The following is a 20,732-nucleotide window of genomic DNA, read 5'->3' as shown; positions in this document are numbered from 1 at the left end:
ATGGTGGTGTGTAGTGGAAAAGGCAATTCTGGTCCTAATTTGCTCGCTCGTAGCGCTATTGGTTTGGTCTGCAGAAGGAGTGCCCGTCTTACCTACCCTGACCGTCTTACCCCACTTTCCCCTACTTCTACGGCCGTTATCAGGCCCATCTTCGTTGGCCCCTAGAAAGGTCCCGGTTTTTTTTTTAGTTGCGCCGTAAACGTCTACGGCAACGCTTACGTTTATCAAGTGATCGGACTGAGCTCAGCTGACGCTTCAGAAGAACTCGAAGCTCATGCACTCCAAGCTATTGCTAGAAAACCGTCAGAGGCGACACCAGCCTCCCTCCCCCCCCCCCTTCGGACGGTAAGGGCACTCGCCAAACCTATCGGTTTTCTCCTGCTCCCCGACCAAGACAAGACGGAGGGGGAGGGGCTAGTAGACCTCCCTTCACTGTTTCGCGCTTGATTGAGCTAGTGCTCTACGAAAAATAAGTGTTTGCGTCGTTATGGAAGCCGCAGCTGGCACCCAATTTCGAGTTTCACGTCAGCCGAAGCCCTTTGCGGTCAAGTCAAATTTTCCTTCAAATGTAGGGACCCGTTTTTGGTGAGCAGCGTCGCCAAAAATGGTAGCGGACTGCAAATTTACCAGCATGGTGTTAGGCATGTTTAGGCGCGTCGCTCAGGTCACCTCAGAAAGTTGACCTTAGGTTGAGGTCAGATAATGCTACAAACGCGGTCACTGTGGTCATTTTTGGGAGTTATTCACCGAAAACGAATTCCCACTTTAGAGCATTTGACCTGACCTCATATATCACCATTCACCGGTTGGCCTGATACATTGCTTATCCGCTACCAGCAGTTTAGTGTCGGTGCACCTTTTTTCCGCGAAACTCTTGCTCAATAAATGGCGAACCGGCGAGGTTATTGGTTCTACCAGCCCTTCCTCCCTCCCCCCCCCCCCCCCCAGCCTCGGCGCGTGTAGAAAGCCGATAGGTCCAGCGAGGATTAAAATGGGACCAGACGTTTCGGAGGTAGAAGGAACTGAACACCTCTCCACTTCTCAGTCAGTTGCGTAGGCGCAAAAATAGTTCCAGTCAATCGCACGTTAATTAATAACGCCGATATATGAGCAATAACTCATTTATTCGCACTCCATATAAACATTCACTGAACGACAGTGCCCTCTCGGCATACATACAATACCTTCCAAACTTTCTCACATGTTCGTAGGTTCACACATAGGTTCGCACCCAACGCCTATCGCCTGTTCGTTGGACAGTACTTTTTCGTGTGGGCGTTGAGCCCGCATGCCCGGCATTTCGGGCAAGTATAGGCCTGCAGTATGGGGCATCTGGTGCGGCCTTGTTCGTCCTGTAACACAGAAAGGAATACAGTTAAAGTGAAGGTTCTGTCTGTAAATGGATCTGATGGAACACAGTCTGTGTTATCTGCTACTTGGATAGGTTCAGTAACAAAGGGATGATGTGCTGGTGCAATCCGTTAGGTACGTATATACAGCAAGATAAAAAAAAAACACATAGACTCCGGTCCCAAATTACGTTGATGCACAGAGTCAGCACTTTTTGCAAACACGTTTGATAACACTAGACGGCGAAATTGACAAAGTGCGCACAATGAACACAAACGAGATGTACCTTTCACGAAGGATATAAACACGATTTTACTTTTTCCGAAAGGGTTGGCTGCATTTTTTTCTCAGCCACTAATGTGCCTATACAGTAGCACTCTTTGTATTCTTACCTTTAGCTTGTGGCTCGTGGAGACGAACCACAGTTCGCCGTTATTTGCACAGAATCGGCACTTGTCGCCGAAGCCGCGGGACCTCAGCTCCCGTCCGATGGCATCGTAATCTGCGGGGACATACACAGGTGGATCAGTCAGCGCTTAGGGACACCGGCTGTAGTATTACTAAGGCGAATGTTTGTAGGCTAGGTATCATGGGCATAATTACCTCCGAAGCCAGCAAAACACAATATCTACCGGCAAAATTTTGTTTTGGGCTTAAATGCTATGTGCTCAATTGCTTGCGCCTTATTTTACATTTTTGCAAACAAAGATGTTCATTACTTGTCCACTATTACAAAGAAACATCATACGTCAACTCGGAGATGGACTTAACGAACAATCAAAGGGGATCCGTCTACTTCCAGATAAGTTTCACTTACATCCTTGGAAGGAATTGCGGTCCATTTTCGGATGCTGCGGCAAGACTCGTTGAACGGCGTTAGGCATGCAGTATGAGCGCCACTCCAGGCGTTGTCAACGGGCTCTTCTGAGGAACTTTGGCGAGCATCCGACTTTTTATACAGGATGCTCCTCCCACCGCCCAAAGGCCTCTGGCGCTGAAGCAACTCCAGCCGTCCGCTGGATTGGCACGGTCCGCCATTTTACACCGGCGACGCTGGTCGGTGATTGGTGATTGGCACCCCTCCGTCCCACGGCGCCCTCTCCATCCGGCGGAAGCTGCTCCGACATTCTACACCGCTGTCAAAGGATCCGATTGTTTTAAACGCTTCCGGTTCATGATCCTAATCAGTGACTGGAAGATGATAAGATGCCGGCCGTCACGCTGGCAGTTATTATTAAGCTTGTAATTGTATTGTGCACACGCCTTATTCATTTTTTTCGTCATACAGCTAACTGCAATATGTTATTCATAACTAACTTCATGTAAGTTTAGGCCAGCGCTTAGCATCGGGGCATAGAAAGACACAAGGCATAAGCCAGCATTACACTTCGCATTGGCGTCTGAAAATCCGCAGGCCAATCGGTCTAGCGGTTGCTGAGATATAAGCCTCTCAAAAGCGTTACAGGCCGGGCCGAGCCGGGCCTGGCTCATACTGAGATTTTTCCGTTATATTGAAAAGACTCGCTTCGCTCGCTGCGCTCGCTCGCTCGTAATGAACGTGAGATCGACATGAGAAGTTATGTGAGCTGAGAGAGATGAAACTGCGACTTGCGACAAGAGTGTAAATTCTAGGGATCGAGAGCGCGAGCTGCAGTGAGCATTAGGCTTTAATAAGCCACGCTAGGATCTTGTGTTCTAATTATGTGGTCTAGTCTGTAGGTTCGAGCCGCATCGCCACGCTTCACACAGCAGCAGACAGTGTGCACGTGTCATGGCCTAAATGAAAACAAAGCTTAATTAAATGCCGCGGTCACACTCTTTGGGAAGTCAAAGTTCAAAGGGGCCAGTCAGTCCACCATTTCAGCCGCGCGCTTCCGGACGCACGTTACAATTCCGGAAGTAATTTGAGTCGGCCGGAACGGATGAAAATGCTGGCGGATTACAATCGTCTAATCACCGATCCTTAGGGCCGGCGCCTGCTAATGGTCGGTCCGCGCAAGGATCGCCGAAAGAACCGCGCCGGGGGACCCCCGTGCGCGACACACGGCGCGGCACATGCCGGTAAGACTCTGATATCAAACGCCTGCAATCGCCCATGATCATGTGTCTACACTCTAATGCAACAACAAATAAAATAAACAATTGTAGGTATTAAGAAAATAGACAAGTCATTCGCACAATTGCTCGTAAACTAATTCCTTGCAACAATACGTCTTATAATGCGTAGTGGGGCTCAAGACACATGTCTTATTATAAAAATGACATGCCAGGTGCCCGAGGGGTAGACATATTTGTCTTACATCAGCATCCTCTGTAAATAAGTCATAATTCATTCTCCGTCCACTCGATATGACGGCAATGGGAAGTTGGAGCTCAACTAATAATTCCAAAGTAGAGCTAAGCCACCAAAGCCACCAAAGTGTCAGCTAAGCCAGTTTTCGAAGAATCGGAGCAGTCACATTCAGACACAAGGCGCTAAAGTGATGCAGTAGACTGCACTGGAAGCTTGGGGTAGATTCGATTATTAATTTAGAAAATACTAAGGAAAACGAAGAGAGGTTTGTAGCACCACCTCCATTTAACTGCGAGCTATTTGATGTTGGATTCTCGCTTGGAAGGTACTTGAAGTTCCAATGCCGCGTCGCTAGTCTTTACGTTCCCCTGGACAGAGACTGTACCACCGGGCTTGGGCGCCTGTTGGCGCAGTGCTGACCTACCTGGTCAGCTATGAGGATGGATAGCCAGCCGTGCGCGAGGCGAGCCGCGTTGCAGCGAAATGAACTCATGTCGTTTGAGCTTATTGAAGAAAACTGGCGCAGTGGGCGTGTCTACAGCAGAGAACGAGTGACAGGTAATTGCGCGATGAACCTCATGCCGCGATGGTTTAATAGCTATTGGCATTATCTAAAGGAGAGCAAAGGCCTAGCAGCAGCAAAGAGCAGGCGCTGGGTGAATAACCTAGCTCTGGTCCGGTACGGAGCTGATGCATTCGAGATGGTGAGAAAGAACGGGGGACTAGAAGTGTTTTCTGCCTCAAGACTGAAGTGTCACGTGAAGGTCACATTGTCCGTGGACAGTGAGCACGGTGGTCGTGATAAGCTTTGTCCCGGCTGGAGGCGGAGGGACTTCTGGAACGTGACCTACGACTTCAAGATGCAGCTGCCCACTCGTCAGCAGCGCGAAGAAAACCCGACCAGTGCCAACAACAAATGCATGATGGGGTCGCCGGTCTGGTGGCTTTCAATAACTTTGAAAGTAAGTCTGACGGTCAGCTTACCTAAGTGTGTCCCGCGGCTTATCCGGACCACCTAACCAAGTCTGTGCCTCTGAAAGCAGCTGATGCACAAAGCATGAAATCAGCAAAAAAGCATCAAGGCAAGCAGCTCAAGTTGATTTGATCTGCTGGACATCTGCGAGATCGGTGCACCAACCATTATTCAATCTGACAAGTTGTTCGATGACAACGGCCAGGAATTGTCAACATCATATAGTGCGTGAGCTTTGCTGAGGGCCGGACTGAAAGTGGTCCAAGTCCGCGCTATTCTCAGTCGCAGCTAAGTATATGAATATAATTCGCGGACTGACCTGCATGCTTCCAACCCGTTCAGCAATGGTATTTACGAGTATCGCATCTGATCTTTCTCACAAGGCCCACAAGGGAATCGGTCGGACGCCATTGGCAGCTCGATGTTGAGTAATGGGCATCGCCCGAAGTGTGAAACTCCAGACCTGCATGCTGCCTTCTACGTCAACTGTTACTACTGTAACTGAAAGTATCGAGACGGAGGAGGGGCTTGTATATAGAGTCTGTCTTAACAGTACCGCGCAAAGTAACGGTGGATCCATCAAGCCTGACCGAGGAAGGGCCTGCTTAATTTGAGTCATCGAAGCAATTGATATTCTCGTCCATTCCTCAGGTCAATTGGTTCGGTGACTTTTAAATTAAAGCAAGCCTTTCTTCGGTAAGGCTTGATTGATCCACCGCCACTTTGCGCGGTACTTTTAAGACAGACTGTACAGTGCCTGTCTTAAGCGCGTAAATGAAAAAGCTGCTTTTCGTGCATGCTTACATGAACAGTTGTGGCCTTACGCACATCCGTAATCTTAACTCGAGTCTGTAGAGTTGTTCCGTTGTTGATGACCGGTGTTGCGGATAGAGCTATTAAGTGCTGGCCCAGCTGCACACGGAATCCGAGCCGGCGGTAGCCGAGGTCAAGGCGGAGGCGGTCGACTCGTCTTCAGAGCAGCGACACCTATGGATGGCGGAGCTGAGACGGATGCTGGAGTCCGGACGATACGGCGTGAGGGAGAAGGAGGAGGTGAGGAGTCTTCTCATTAGGTATTGGAGAGGGCGCTGACCCTCCCCCGGACCATGAGGATTGGTACTGGGGGCGGGTGCTGTTCCTAATTGTTGCTCACCGTGGCTGGGCGGCGGCAGTCAGCGACGCACGCGCTACTGACCTGGACCGGCTCGGTATTCAGCTTAGCCCGGCCGCCGCCCGGCCGGTGGCCGCGCCGCCCGCTGCGTGGCGTGGGCGGCCGCCCAACCGGGCCGCGGCCGCCGCCCCGCCGGGCGCCGGTGGGCGAAAGAAATTAATCACTACTCTAATTTTCAACAGCAGTCACTTACAGTGCTTTTTGTGTTACAGGACGGGCAGGACCGTTCCAGATGCTCCATGCTGCAGGCCTACACCTGCCCGAAGTGCTGGGCATGTGGGCTCATCGTCCACACCAAAAAGTACTGCCCGACCAACAGGCGGTAGATGGTGGTTGGGCCCGAGCCTGTGAGCATGCGTGAAAAGTAGAGAAAATTGTGCCATACCTATAGTGATTGTCGTGAAGTGAATGGGACTAAGAACTGCTTATATATGGAAAATATAAAACTCGCATTTCGGTAAAAAGCGAAGCCGATGCATTGCAGGCTAGTTGATACATAATTTTTGTTCATTAGATGATATTGACTTTCTTCAAACAATAACGAAGGGAGAAAGAATGTATGGACAGGGGGTTAGGAGAGACTACTGCCTCTGCAAAACCATAAAACAAGAATCTTCTGGAAATACTGAGCAAAGAGTATTGCACTCTTTCTAATCCTCCTACCATGGTTACCCTACAACCCGATGTGGCATTCCTGGGCGAGACCGATGCAGAAGCGAAACTAAAAAAAAAACTCAACGGAGTCGCCGATGCAGAAGTGAAAAAAACTATCAACACAGCACATAAGGCTGTAAGGCGCGGTGTGGAAGAGACCAGCTGTAGGCTCAACTGCCCCGTACTGAAGTGTATGGGCTCTATTCACGTCTGCCTATATTAGCCAGTGCCCTGGAATGCTAGCCGCTGAGACAGCGAAACAGGCAGATCAGCAGATAACAATTATCGTACGGGAGCTGCGGTCCCGTGGCTTCGGCGACAAGTGCCGATTTTGCGTCAGCAACGTCAACAACGCTGCGGTCCACCTCCACCAGCCAGCCAGCATCCGTTTCAGCACCTGACCAGCGAAATATTTCTAGCTTAACCATCCAGGCCACCTGCGAAGACCAATGAAGGAAGAGAAAGACGAAATTGAAGCCGATAACAGAGTTATAAGGAAAAATGACATGACAAAGTAACCTTTACCATCGCAACACCAGCCTGGAACAGTTGGAGAGAATAAGCTGCTGGTCGCAAAGAGCAATTGCGTGTTGCGACTGAATGTCTTAGAACACTTGGCAGGCTGATCACCAGTCAACAAAGCCTAAGTAAATCTGAGCAAATCCGCATTACCGTCCGACCACCGCGGCAGCCAGCTCTGGAATGGACGGAAATGCCGGGCGGGACCGCCCACCTCGCCTGGCCTCCACGTGGAGCTGGCGAGGCGAAACAGTTCCAAAAGTCACCGCTAGAGGCCAGGCGGGGTCACAGCCAAGGTCACCCCCGGCCGCCAGCCCCGCACTCGACTTGACAGCGAGCCAGCTCCCGGCCCTGGGGCGTGTTAGCCTGCACTCTGCTGGGACCCGTCGCGCATTTTAGAATGCTGACCTCATTGATTTATTAAATGTTTTTATCTATAAAAAAGATAAATCATACTTGCTAATGATAAAGGCAAAAGGTTTTATGAAACTTTCCATTTGAATTTCAAAAGGTTTAATGCTTTAGGTATTATACACTTTCCTCTACCTATTTGTGAAATCATATGCTGCTTATTTCATATTTGTCCAGGCGAAAAATTTGCTTAAGCACACCAGCTCTTTCGGCCCTTCTGTCACCTGTATTATTAACAAGTAAGAAGGTTCGTGCGTGCACCGCTCTAATCTACGGATGCATCCGTACGACCTCTTACATCTGTTGTAGAAAAGCGACAGCCGTGAAGAGTGACCAAATGATTCTAAACGCTTCATTAACTATGTGGAGCATCGACCATAGATGTTAGGAATATCAGTCAAAGTGGTGGAAAGCACATTTTGAATAGCTATCATTTAGCAAGAAACACGACTCAAAACAAAATAAAAAAACAACCAAAAAGACAGCAGTTTCTTATGGGTCCTATCTCTTGGAGGTTATTATTAGGTTATTTTTTTGTTATAAGGATAAAACTGAGGCCTGAAACTGACATTCTGGCCAAAAGGCAATACCCTTTTGTCCTCTCCCCTTCCCACATATTTATACAGCGGCAAGCTATGGTCAGGGGTGTCGTTTTCCGAAAATGATTGGTAGTGCCCAAAGGCGGCGGCTGGCCATTATATATGACGGGGCTTACAAGGTAGGGTACCCCCAAATCTGCCTTTCTCATCGGATTTCGGCCACTTATTTTTCGCCCTGGTCATTGACAAGACTAACCGAAATCTAAAAAAAAAAAACACAAAAAAAAACTTTGGAAATCTGGGTCCACACCGGACGCCATGCACAAAACGTGCAGTTATATAGGCAATAGTGTCAGAGGAATGCACGCCATTCTGAAAGAGGCCCACATCGACTTAAAAGGACGGCTGTGCTGAAAGGGGACAGGAACAGCTTTGAGGGCCCAAGCCGACTAAAAAAGACGGCTGCGGGGCCAGGAACGGTTTTGAAGACCCACGCCAATTGAAGGGTTCGACAACTAACGAGGACTGGAAACACAACGATAGTTAGAAAGACCTGCTTGCCAAAATAAAAGGATGACAGTACGAGGGGCGTTCAGAAAGCTACGGGCCCGACCATGAAGGAGCAGAGAGATACAGCATCGACTCATTAGACCCAAAAGTTCATTTATTCAAATAAACACCGTTAAGACAAACACATTTCGCGCAGCGCTTCGCGAGAGCCCTCAAGGCCTCCATAACCAAGTGGGTTTTGGACCCATCCTGCACGTCCAAGACGGCTGATTTCGTCTCCCTGCTGTTAGCGAGGTTGCCGCTGCTAATTTTCTTATGTTGGGGAAGAGGTGGCAACCACTAACCAGAGTGTGCAATGTTCGGAGAGAAAAAAGTGGATGCGACAACAACTCGAAGCTCATCGCTTCACTGTTCGTCATCCCGCCCATGTACGCAGGTGCGTGGTCGCGGATCAGGTGCACACTTAACGTCAGCTTCCCTATAGCCTCTCCTCGATGTTTATCGAATGGACGAACATCATCAATTGTGTGCCACTGTTTTGGAAAGTTGACGAGCGGAGGGGGGTCGCATCGACCCCTCCCCCCTGCCAGGCCGTGTTATGAAAAATGCCCAGGGCGAGGGTTAACGCTTGGTGCCTTTTCTGCACTAACTACTATGAAACGAATCACTGCTCTCTTCTGGGCGTCGCCCATCCTATCCGAAATGGCGAACTATGCTTCGAATAGAAGCCCGAATCAATCACAGAAGAGACTTAACCCGCGCACCGACGGGGGTCTGCGCCAACTTAGTACCGACGGGGGGGGGCGGATGACCGCCCCCCCCTGAGATCTCGAGAACGAAGCAAGATAGCGACAAGCGGTAAACGGCATCGGATACGCACGGTCAAGATCTACAATTTTTACTAAGGTCATTTTCAGGTCAGGTCAAAGATGACGTCACAGGGGTCGAAAAAGTCAAAATGGCGGCGCTAAATATGGAGAGAGTTTTTCTCGAATAACTTTCGAATTAGTCAAGATAGGAACAAACTAAGGGCATCATCGTGATCCTCTCGTCAATCCGCATCGAATGATATATATGTTGACCTCGAAAGGTCAAGGTCAAAGGTTGACCTCAGGTCACGTGACCTCGAGGTCATCATGTATATCATTCGATGCGTCTTGACGAGCTGAACACAATGAGACCATCCACGCGTCTGTATCTTGTTCCTGTACGGAGTTATTGGCCAAAAACCTTTGGTGACCTTTGATGACGTCACATGACCTCACAGCTGCCCAACAGCAAAACAGACCTCAAGGTAGTGAAGGTTGATCGTATATGAAGTCATGTATGGTATATGGGGCCATTCCGACCCGTTTTAGTGGTAAAAACAGGGAGTTGATTTTTCCCCCATTGACTTATAATGGGGAGGTCGCGAAATTGACCTGACCTTAGGTCACCGATATCAAAATTCCGAGATATACAAATTGTAGCTACTAATGACCTAATAACATCCTGCGACTTTCAAAGGCCTCCGACATCTACTGTAGCTCTGGCACGGTGACAAAGTTGCAAAAAAGTGACTTGAGGTTGGGTCATTCAAAGTGACCTGGTGACCTGACCTTGAAAGGTAGGAGGTTCAAACTTGCACACCATGTGTAAAATTGATAAGGGAATAGTCATACCAAATTTCGCGGCGCTACGCGCCGCGGTTTTTCCGCTATTCGCGAAAAACCTCAGGGGGGGGCGGATATCCGCCCCCCCCCGTCGGTGCGCGGGTTAATTAATGGCCACTTACTTAATTTGCGTAAGTGGACATCCCAATAACACATCATTTAACACACCGCCTTGCAGGCCAAAATTCCAACTTCTTCATTGTTCGGCCCGAAACTTTTTGAACGCCTCTCGTAGTTACGAGCTTCAGTTTTCGGGGTCTGATGCGGTAATGACCTGGCGTTGAACCCTGGGGAATCAGGCTGCATCACCCACTCAAATCAATATACCTATGGCCTATTCTGGAGCACCGCGGTACCTTCCGAAGTCGGTGTAGGGCCTCCAGCGGCTGGTGTGGAGACGGATCGGGGTCTATTAGGGGCGGTCGCGTGGTATGTGGGACTCAGAGGTAGTTATGGACCTCTATAACCAATTGCGTTTTCGAGCCTCTTAAAATCCATTAAGGACCGGAGTCCTAGACACGTGAAACCTCATTGTCAGCTCATGTGCACCTACTGTGGCTAGAACCTTATTTATGTACTTGCATATGTGCTTATTTAATATTTGCTTATCTGTTTATTTTGATTTTTTATCAACTGATAAGTGACAAAAGATTGGTATGGCTCAGCGAACATTGGTAGGGCCCAAATAAACATTGGTAAGGCTCGGGCCCTACCAGGCCTATACAAAACGACGCCCCTGGCTATGGTCCCATCTCTTGGAGATTTTTATTCTCTTCGTTTTTTTTTGTTATAAGGATGAAGCTGAGGCCTGAAGCTGACATTCTGGCTAAAAGGCAATAACCTTTTGTCCCCTCCCCTTCCCTATTTCTACAGCGGCAAGCTATTAATTACACTGTCATCTGCCTCTTGATATGTCAACCTGTTCGAAGAAGAATCGGCGCTCGCGCACTCATCTGCTTTCAGTTGTCATCCGCTGACGTGGCTGTTACGCTCTACCTACATCCGTTTCGAACATCTGGGCGCCATTTTCTGAACAAAGCTCAGCGCTGTACGCAGGTGCGCCTGAGGCAGTTGCTGATGTGTGCGCTCGATGCGTGTCAGTCATTGTGACGGCTGGTAAATTGGCACAGCGGCAGCTCAGACCCCTATTCAGCATCTGCGGCGACACAGGACAGGTCATTGGTGGCGACTAAGAGACACGCATAGATACTAGAGTGTGGTGACAACTGACAATGATAGGTCTGCGAGAAATAGTTAGATGACAAGCGGATGGTAAAGTGTTCTGTACCAAAAATTGGCCAAACATGACGTCACTCTGAAGTCTGTTCTGGCTGCCGTATCAAAGTTTTTTTTTCTAAAAACATATCTTTATTTTTGGGGGTTAAAATCCCAAACTGTTGAAAATCCGAGATAGCAGTTTTGTAGCGCCGTCTTTTTTTCTACACAACCAAATAAAGAACTTTAAAATTACTTCTTAACCCGCGCGGGGCTGGGGTCTCCAGCCGAACGCGCGGGGCTGGGGGGGGGGGTAAATTTTACCCCCCCCCTGTTATCTCCCGAACTAATGGTCCGATTTGGAAAATTCAAACGCCAATCGAAAGCTCTCATCACGAATTACTAAAAACATGTACTTAATTTAAAGTTTGAGGTCAAGGTCAAGGTCAGGTCAAGGGTACAAATTACAAGTTTCTACAGTATCGGCCTTGCACCGTAGTTGCCGAAGAATGGAGTCATGGACTGAGACTGATCGCCCAAAACGTGTTCTTAGGCTACCAAGACAATATTCGTTGCATACAATATCATTCAGAGGTCAAGGTCAAGGTCAGGTCAGGTCAGGTCAGGTCACCAAAAAACAAAATATAGAAAAGGGCATGTGCGAGTGCGACACATGTTTTATGGGTCATTTTACTCATAGAATTCAATAGGCACACTCAATAAGTGATATGGACCACCTCTGGATGAATTTCAGGTCGAGGTCAGGTCAAGGTCAGGTCAAGTGAGGTCAAATTTTGAAGTTGGTTGTTAAGGCCTAAAAAGGTGTCGATCTGATGCAGTTTTTCACGGCGAATCGAATGGTGCTATTTTTGTTTCCGTACGAGGTCTAGAACTTCCAAAAAAGTCATTTTTCAAAAATTTTGTGTGTCGTGACGTCATAAAATTTTGAATAACTCCGACATTTTTGAACCGATTCTTCTAAAATTTGGTATGTAGGTGCACATAGACCACTTCTCTGACATATATTCCGTTTTTTTTATAGACTCAAAATTTTGGATTTTATATTGATTTTACCAAAAAAGTCAGTTTTTTGAAAAAAAAATTTAGGCCAAAATCCAAAATTTTCAAAAAACCGAGATAGCCATTTGATAGACAAAGTAAAATTACGTATAACCTTTTTTGTTACGTCTTGATTCCTTTAAAAATGAAGATGTTAGCGGCGTTTGAACTTTTGCCGTTTTTGAGGCGAAAATGGCGAACATGACGTCACTAAAACGTCAATTTCTCAAAAAATTTCCGACGGATTTCGTTCAAATTTTCACGGAACGTGTCAAATTGATGTAAGAAAAGGTACTGAAAGTTTGGCGGCGCTGCGCGCCGCCGTTTTTGAGATATCGCAAAAATTCGCGAGGGGGGGGGTAAAATTTACCCCCCCAGCCCCGCGCGGGTTAAGTGTAGATTTGGTGAGCGTTTCAGGATGTCGTGTTTTTTGCTCATTTTTACTCGAACATGACCTCAGTTTGACCTCAATAACTCCTGACCCAAGGTGACCTGTGACTTGAAATTTTGTGTGAAGGTGTATTTTGTATTTTGTATTTGTATTTATTCAGTTTATTGCCAACAGGACAGACTCCCAATGATAGGCAAAGTCGAGTAGATAAAACACAAACAATAAATAAATAAATATGCGTCACAATATTACAGATGGTCACTTGTCAGGCACCTGGCTAGTCGTGTGATAATCGTCGCCTTGCCGTCGCAGAACATATCAACGGTAGGGCAGCGTGCAAGAAAAACATTGGTGAGTCTGGGTAATCTACAAAACATGCCGTTTCAAATTGATGCCCGGGAAGGTACCAAAAATTTGGCGGCGCTGCGCGCCGCCGTTTTCTCGCTATTTAAGAAAACCATAGGGGGCCAAAATGGCCCCCAATCAGGGCGCGGGTTAACCCTCGCCGGCCGAGGGGGCGGGCGGGTGCCACCCCGACCCCACCCCCCATAGGTTTTTTCGCGATCGTTCCGAACACGCTGGAGATAGAGAGCTGAAACCTGGCATACCTGACCTTTGATTCAAGCTGGATCTTTTGACACCAACCGAATTTTCGGGTCAGGTCAGGTCACTGACCTATGACGTCATAAGTGAGCCTCTGCACGGTCTTCAGATGTCGCAACTTCGCAACGCCCTCACTGCCAGAGGAGCTTTCACAGGGAAATGAAACTTGCAGTATCTAATATCCATTACGAGTCTTACAACTTGTATGTCTCGGATTTTTCCTAAAGGTCATATGAGTTCAGGTCATTTTCGTGACCTCAGCGCATTACCTATAAGTCAATGGGAAAAATGAAAACTGCTATTCTGGCGCCGGGAACGATCTCCAATTATCTCAAGCACAATGAATCGTGATTTGATGCATTCCTTGCAAGGATATATGCGTCATTTTTGCAATGTTGACCTTGCGTGACTTCATTTATGACGTCATTAGGGTCATATTAGTTTTTCGTCAATTACTCCCGATCAAATTGAGCTAGCGAGTAGTCGGGAAAGCCACCAATGGACTCAGAAAGATCTGTCAAATCGAATGATATGCAACATGACCTACTTCGACCAATTTCGTGACATTGGGGCGCTGACCTGACCGTGACCTAAGGTCAACACCCTAAATTAACCTCACCCAAACAAAAAGTATATCATTCGACGCGCCTGAGCGAGGCGAACACGATGCTGCTAAAATCGCGGCTCTGAGACCGTTTTTTTTTGCGAAGTTGTACACCAAAACCGGAACCATACCTTGGGGCACTTGACCTGACCTCAGAGGTCACCGGTTGACCTAGGACCTTAAAATAGGGTATCAATCTCTGCGTCTCGTAACGGCGCACACACTCGTTTTTTTTTTCGCGACGCGCTAGCTCCACCAGGGGCGAAACGGCGAGGGGGTCGTACCCGCTCCCCCCCCCCCCTCTCGGCCGGCGCGTATGTAGAAAACCAATAGATCCGGCGAGGGTTAAATTCGTAGCTTATCAGGTTTCGGAGATATCACACAAAACGCAAAGGGGGGGGGCAGCTTTATGCCCCCTAGCGGCTCGTGGGTTAGGGTACTACAGCTCCAACCCATGTGAATGAAAGCAGACAGAAGAATCTCCATATCTAGATGAAAGAAAGAAGGCAGGCTAATCTCCATACCATTTAGCGGATGCATAATTTTATCATCTTCGGACTTCAGTCCGCATTCGCAAAGGCGAGTGGTTTATAGCGTATGCATCCGCCATATTTTGTCTCCACCGGTTTCGTTTTGCTAAGTGGCATGCGAGTGTGATCTACTAGTATTTGTAATGGAACATTTTGGTACTTACCGTCTCCATGAACTTGGCTGATTTACTTACCTACCTTTTATTGCTTTATTAGATAGCACGTTTTACGCCGTGGTTCCTCTGGGTTTTCCGAATATCGCCTTTGTGTAGCAACAAAGGAACGATGAATCTCCACAGCAGTCCGCCCATAAGTCATTCGCCTGACAGGACACCTGTGTTCGTCCCTTCAGCGAACTGAAAACGGCAGGTCATGTTCACTGCCGGTCCGCGTGCAGACCCGGCCGGGTATATAAACGACCCGGTGCAAGGGCGTGGTACCAGACCCACCAGGACTTACACCATGGCTCTGGCGGCTCTCCTGCTGGTTTCGGTGGCAGCGGCCACTACGCAGGCCCTATGTCCGCACGAGGCCACCGACCTCCTGCCATGGAGTGCGGCAGCCTCCTGGGACGGCCAGGCGGTGAGTTATTTTGTGGTCCCTCCTTGCCCATCTGCATAGTGTTTTACAATGCCGCAACTTTAAGTTGCGAATGTTTGAATGCTTAACTAGTATTTCAGCTTGAACGCCACGATGCTGCTGCTCTAACAGCTGATCTACGTGTTCCTGCGGTTAAAAGAATCTAGGATGCATTTTAGTCATCTAAAAATTCGTGATTGATATCAGAGTAAAGGCCGCCCCACACTGGACCTCGCATGCGGGTTGCGAGTTTTTGGATTTTCGGGTTTCTTCAAAATTAAATAATACAATCTAAGGTGAGTGACCCACACTACCATCCAACAAGCGAGTCTGCATGTTCTTAGCTTGCGAGCCACCTTGCATCGCATTCCAAAAGTTGATTTTGAGTCAACTTTCGATTTTCCTCGCTGCGAGGTCTGCGAGTTCTGCGAGGTTTGCGGGTTTTTCGTTGGAGTCGAATTTTGGTTCGTTGCGCCGGTATTGCGACTATATGTAATTTTCTGAAGGTGTACCGACTTCACTGCATTCATGAAATTACCATAAGGGAACGATCTAATCACTCTATGAATTAGTATTATGCCCGCGAACTCAAAACCCGCAAACTCGTAACCCGCATGCGAGGTCCAGTGTGGGGCGGCCTTAAGTAATTAACTATTAAGCTTAAGAAATAATTATCAATTTAATGAATAGGTGTTACGTAGGTTCAAACTATTTGCAAGGCTGTTTCTGCCAAATGTGATATGGAGTTTTTCTTTCAGGTGCCTTCCGGCGGTGACATCACGATCGACAGACCTATTTTGTTGGACGTCAGCTCTGCTCCGATGGGGACGATTACCATCACCGCCGGTGGACGCCTCGTCTTCGACGCCACCTCCCCCACGACGCTGACGCTGAGCGCCAACATGGTGGAGCTCACCGGCGGAGAATTCTGGATCGGCTCGGAGGACTGTCCGTACACCGGAGACGCCGAGGTTCTTCTCACCGGCACACGCGACGAGAGCGAGGGCGCCCCCGGCGTGCAGAAGGCCGTCCTCGTTCGTGAGGGTGTCTTGGAAGTACACGGCCAGCCCAAGCTGTCTTGGACCAGTCTTACAGCAACGGTTCCCAAGACGTCGCGCCAAGACATTGCCGGCAACGCGATTCACAGCGCCCTTGACAGCGATAATCTGAGAGGAAACGGAATTTTCATGTTCGAATTTGACAGCTCTGGCAAAAGCGTTCGCAACTGGCGGCGAGTGACGAATCCCTCAAAGTTCACTGGTCGAAAAGGAAACGTTGGAAGCATCATCACAGTTGTCGTGAAGGAGAGAGCCAATTTCGGGACAAACTTCCCACCGTCGGAAATAGCGGCAGCATTCGAAGATCTCTGCTATGACGGACAGCGAACCAGCGCCTTGAGTAGCATGGCGAACAACGAGCTGACGGCGTTCGCGGCCATCTGCCACATCGGCTTCCCGGAGAACAGCGTGGAAGCGGCGGGCACCGTCAGCAACGACCGTTCCCAGACGGGACTGCTGGTGCAGCGGATCGGCGACGTCGAGTTCGCCGCCATGTCTGTGGTCTCCCTGGTCGGACTGCGAACAGCTCATCATGTCGAGATGATTTCTTATCCATCTGGCAGCGTTCCGTCCCTGGAGAGGACACTTACGCTGGCTGATCCTGTCACTAGCTGGAGCGCGGGCGATCGCATCGTACTAGCCTCGACCGACTACGATCACAGCCAGTCTGAAGAGTTCGAGATCCTGCAGTGCGATACTTGCACTGAGAATCAGGTGAAGGTTCTCGGCCCGGTTTGGTATACCCACTGGGGTGAGGTAACCGATGGTGTTGAAATGCAGGCTGAGGTAGGAATGCTCACACGCAACGTCCGCTTCCATGGCCAGATGGAGGACTCTTGCTACGGAGGCAACCAATGTGATATCTTTGACTACGACACGTTCGGGGGACAGATCAAAATGCTAAGGAATTTCAATGCCGCCAGGATTGAGAACGCCGAGTTTTACCACATGGGCCAGCAATCTGTCTTGGGATCCTACCCGATTCACTTCCACATGTGTCTGGATACGTCTGAGAAGGACGTCTATATTCGCGGGAACTCCATTCACCATACTTTCTCCCGCTGTCTGACCATTCATGGTACACATAATGTAACCGTGCATGACAACGTTGCTTATCATCACATGGGCCACTGCTTCTTCCTGGAGGATGGTGGAGAGCAGCACAACGAGTTCGTCGGTAATCTGGGTCTCGGCACCAGAGCTGGCACTCTGCTCCCTACCGACAGGGTCAATGCCGTGAGCACTTTCTGGATCACAAATCCCGACAACACGCTGATAAACAACCGTGCTGCCGGCTCTGAGGGCATGGGCATCTGGATTCTGATGCCGTTCTTCCCGACAGGACCTTCAGCCAACGTAGATATGGGCCTGTTGGAAAGCCAGACGCTCCGTACTCTGGTTCCGGCTTTCCAGGGTAACCGGGCTCACTCCAACCGCAAGTTTGGCTTCCGTCTAGACGATATTTTGCTAGATGATGGCACCGTCCAACCGGCGAGCTACAAGCCACTGGTGGACCCCAGTGACCCAAGAAGCGAGCCGGCTTTCCTTCATCTGGACGATTTTGTCGGCTACAAGAACTCTGAGGCAGTCTGGATTAAGTCTTTCTGGACGCTGTGCACAAACTTCCGTCTAGCCGAGAACACCATCGGCCTCATATTTGCTTCCTCTCAACCAGCTAACCCCGGTCTTCATTATGAGATGCTTGCCAACTCTCGTGTGGTGGGCAACACGGACAACAAAGGTGAGCCAGAGGGCAACTTCACAGTGAGTTCCGGAGAGGTTGTGGAATTCGATCGCTCACTACCAATAATAGGTAAACGCGATGCCCAGCTCGGCGTGGCGTTCTATCGTGGTCCTGTTCACGTAATCAATACCTCGTTCTCTGGATTCACCAGCAATCCGCTGCGTAACGCAGGAGCGATCAGCAAGAAACCTTCAAATCCGTACATCTCATCGCCCATCGCCAGCGTCCGCAATGTGACATTTGACTTCGCTGACCCCGCGGAAGGCTCTCGCTTCTTTGACGGCGATGGAACCGTCTTTGGCTTCGAAGAGCGAGACGGCAACCGCCACAACATCGTGCTCGACGTCGACGGCTCCCTGACGACCGTGGCCGGTACCAGCATCGTACGACCGATCCCCATGCTGATGAACGCCCGCTGCGTGCTGATGCCCACCTGGGGCCCGGGCGCGGCACTCTGCCCCGATCGGTTCTCACGGCTTCAGCTCTCGGCCAATCTCATTCCGTCCTTCATGACCCGCAACGACCTGATGTCGTCGGAGGTGGAGACGCCGCTCGCTGAGCAGCAGACCAGCTACTCGCTCAACACACGCGAGTCGTACATCCTGCACTTCAACACCACCGTGCCGCAGCAGTTCAGGATCGCGCCGCTGGGTCTGGAGCAGGGTCTGCAGCAGGTGGTTGGCGTCTGCGTCGGCGTTGACCAGGCGTTTGTCGTGAGACCCAACACCTACACGGCGGCCCTCAGCAAGGAGGAGGTCCTGGCCGACGACAACAACACCAAGTACTTCTACGACGTCGATGCAGGAATCGTCACATTCAGGTAAGAAGGCGACAGCCTCGGTCAGGCACATAACTTTACATGCTGTAGGATTGTTAACTGCTTACTGTGTGACAACATACAAGTAACACAGTAAAGAATCAGCACGATATTATTGGAATCATTCAGTGTAAGCAAACAAATACGATGCTTCGATTCTAACGCCTGGAAATTGTTTCAGTTATACATTTTTTATTACATGCATTACGAGTGCCAGACTTTTGGCTTACACGTCTGTGTTCTTGTTGCCCAGGTTCACGCACCCGTACCCCCGTGGAGAGAGCACACTGGCCCACTGCCCTGGAGTGCTGGACGAAGATCTGAACGGCGTGTGCGGGCCGCGGGTCAGAATCGTCCTGACTGCTTCCAACGATGACGGCGACTGTCGCCAGAGAGCCTACCCGGCCTACCAGACACCTCCCGTGACGGCTGAAGGGGCCCTCACCGTGCCCGTGTTCCAGTAAAGCCTAACCAGACGCCACACATGTCGGCCCTGTGACGATGTTCCAATACATTGGATTTGTCTGATGCCACCCATCGGTAGAATACATGGTCACATGAACTTTCGGAGATTGGCTGATATTGTTTGGATTTTTGTTTTGGCTAAAATGGTAATTTATGTAATATTTGAGGCTAGGTCTACATCATTTGGGCTTACGAGCATTTTGCAAAATCATTAAGGGGCGTTTGAACCGGTTTTAGACATTTAATTATGGTCGTGTAGTTCAATAACAAATTTTTGACGTCAGAAATAGGTATGCATGCATTTTTGACTGTTTTAATTGTATTTTAAGTCCAAAACATGTTTTGATTTTGATTTTGTCGGAAAACGGTTGTAGGTACTATACTGCTTGCATAATGCATATGTCCAATAAATATTTTTCAAGGTTCCTTTCTTTTCCTATTTTAGCCCGCGCCGGGCCAGGGGGTGTTTGAACACCCTTTGCGGCCTTTCGCGGATATCTCAAACGTTTTTGGCACACCTGTTCATGCATTGTTTCCGCACATGTAAACATTTCAGACCCAGGGCTCTCAAGGTCAGCTCACCAGGTCACGTCAAGTGACCTCATCTCAGAAAAAGTTTCAATAATCGTCATAGCTACATACATCGACTAAACGATTGCCTTGAAACTTTCAGCGATTGATAACAGTAACAGTATGTACAAAATGTATATCTCGGAATTTTGGTATTGGTGACCTAAGGTCATGTCAATTTTGCGACCTCTCTATTACATAAAAGTCAATGGGAGAAAATTGAAATGCGCCTCCTTTGGACGAATGGTGTTCAAACCCCTCTTAAACATCAGTTCATAGGTAAACATGGCGTACTGAATCGGAAACAATGCACCTGTGACCCCTCTGTGTGCCCCTGCGGTCCTCTCAGGTCATGAACGGTCACCAGCAGTTTTTTGGCTATGACTTTTGATAGAGACGTGCTAGAGCGATGAAAACACGTCAGATGTATTCAGCCCGACGATACGGATCGGCTGATAAGCAGCATGACCCTTTCCGGTCAGGTCATGACCTTGACCTGAGGTCAAATTTTCAAAATTATATTTCAAGGTCAGTGAATAGTTCATTCGGCGCGTCTCGACGAGAGGAACACGATGCTGGCAAAAGTAATGTCGGGGCTTGCTTGAATCAAAAGTTATTAACCCGACCGGGCCCGGGGTAATCCCAACCACCGCAGCCCAGGGGGGGCTTTTTTTCGTCTCCCCCCCCCGTCTAACTCCGTAAAACTAAAAAGTCAGAAAATTTCAGCATCCTAGCTCGAGCTCTTTCGAAGATATTCTCGAAAAACCTGAAGGGTGGATGAAAACAACCCCCTGCCACTAATAGGGTTAATCTCGCCCCCAGGCTCGATATTCTGTCGTAGCTAAAACGTCCAGTAACCAGTTCACCTCTCCAGTCTCCGAGGCTACCTGAGGTCACTACGCATTACGCAATAGCGATTGTGGTCTTTTACTGACTTTATTTTATTTCGATTCTCGATGGACCCGGTAGTTGCTGACTGCGGTATGTACAATTTAGGGCCTTGGTTGCTGGCCTACACTATACTG

At 49.0% G+C, this 20,732-nt stretch overlaps 2 protein-coding genes across 2 annotated transcripts; one reads left to right on the top strand and one right to left on the bottom strand.

Moving 5' to 3' along the window:
- Window positions 1–1,107: 1,107 nt before the first annotated feature.
- On the bottom strand, window positions 1,108–2,503 carry LOC122387176 (nanos homolog 2-like). Its single transcript, XM_043377099.1, has 3 exons — window positions 2,168–2,503; window positions 1,743–1,852; window positions 1,108–1,352 (listed from the first exon to the last, which is right to left on the bottom strand). Exons 1-3 carry the CDS (start codon window positions 2,232–2,234, stop codon window positions 1,239–1,241), a joined length of 291 nt encoding a protein of 96 aa, XP_043233034.1. The 5' UTR covers window positions 2,235–2,503; the 3' UTR covers window positions 1,108–1,238.
- A 12,404-nt stretch (window positions 2,504–14,907) lies between these two features.
- LOC122387168 (cell migration-inducing and hyaluronan-binding protein-like) lies at window positions 14,908–19,561 on the top strand. Its single transcript, XM_043377090.1, has 3 exons — window positions 14,908–15,056; window positions 15,812–18,675; window positions 18,926–19,561. The coding sequence occupies exons 1-3, from the start codon at window positions 14,937–14,939 to the stop codon at window positions 19,134–19,136; spliced, it is 3,195 nt and encodes a 1,064-aa protein (XP_043233025.1). The 5' UTR covers window positions 14,908–14,936; the 3' UTR covers window positions 19,137–19,561.
- The last annotated feature ends 1,171 nt before the right edge of the window (window positions 19,562–20,732 follow it).

Source organism: Amphibalanus amphitrite, unplaced genomic scaffold (assembly GCF_019059575.1).
Source record: "Amphibalanus amphitrite isolate SeventyFive unplaced genomic scaffold, NRLGWU_Aamphi_draft 000275F_arrow, whole genome shotgun sequence".
NCBI classification, from domain to species: domain Eukaryota; kingdom Metazoa; phylum Arthropoda; class Thecostraca; order Balanomorpha; family Balanidae; genus Amphibalanus; species Amphibalanus amphitrite.
Note: the sequence above shows the minus strand (reverse complement) of the source record. Positions and strands in the feature narration are given on the sequence as shown.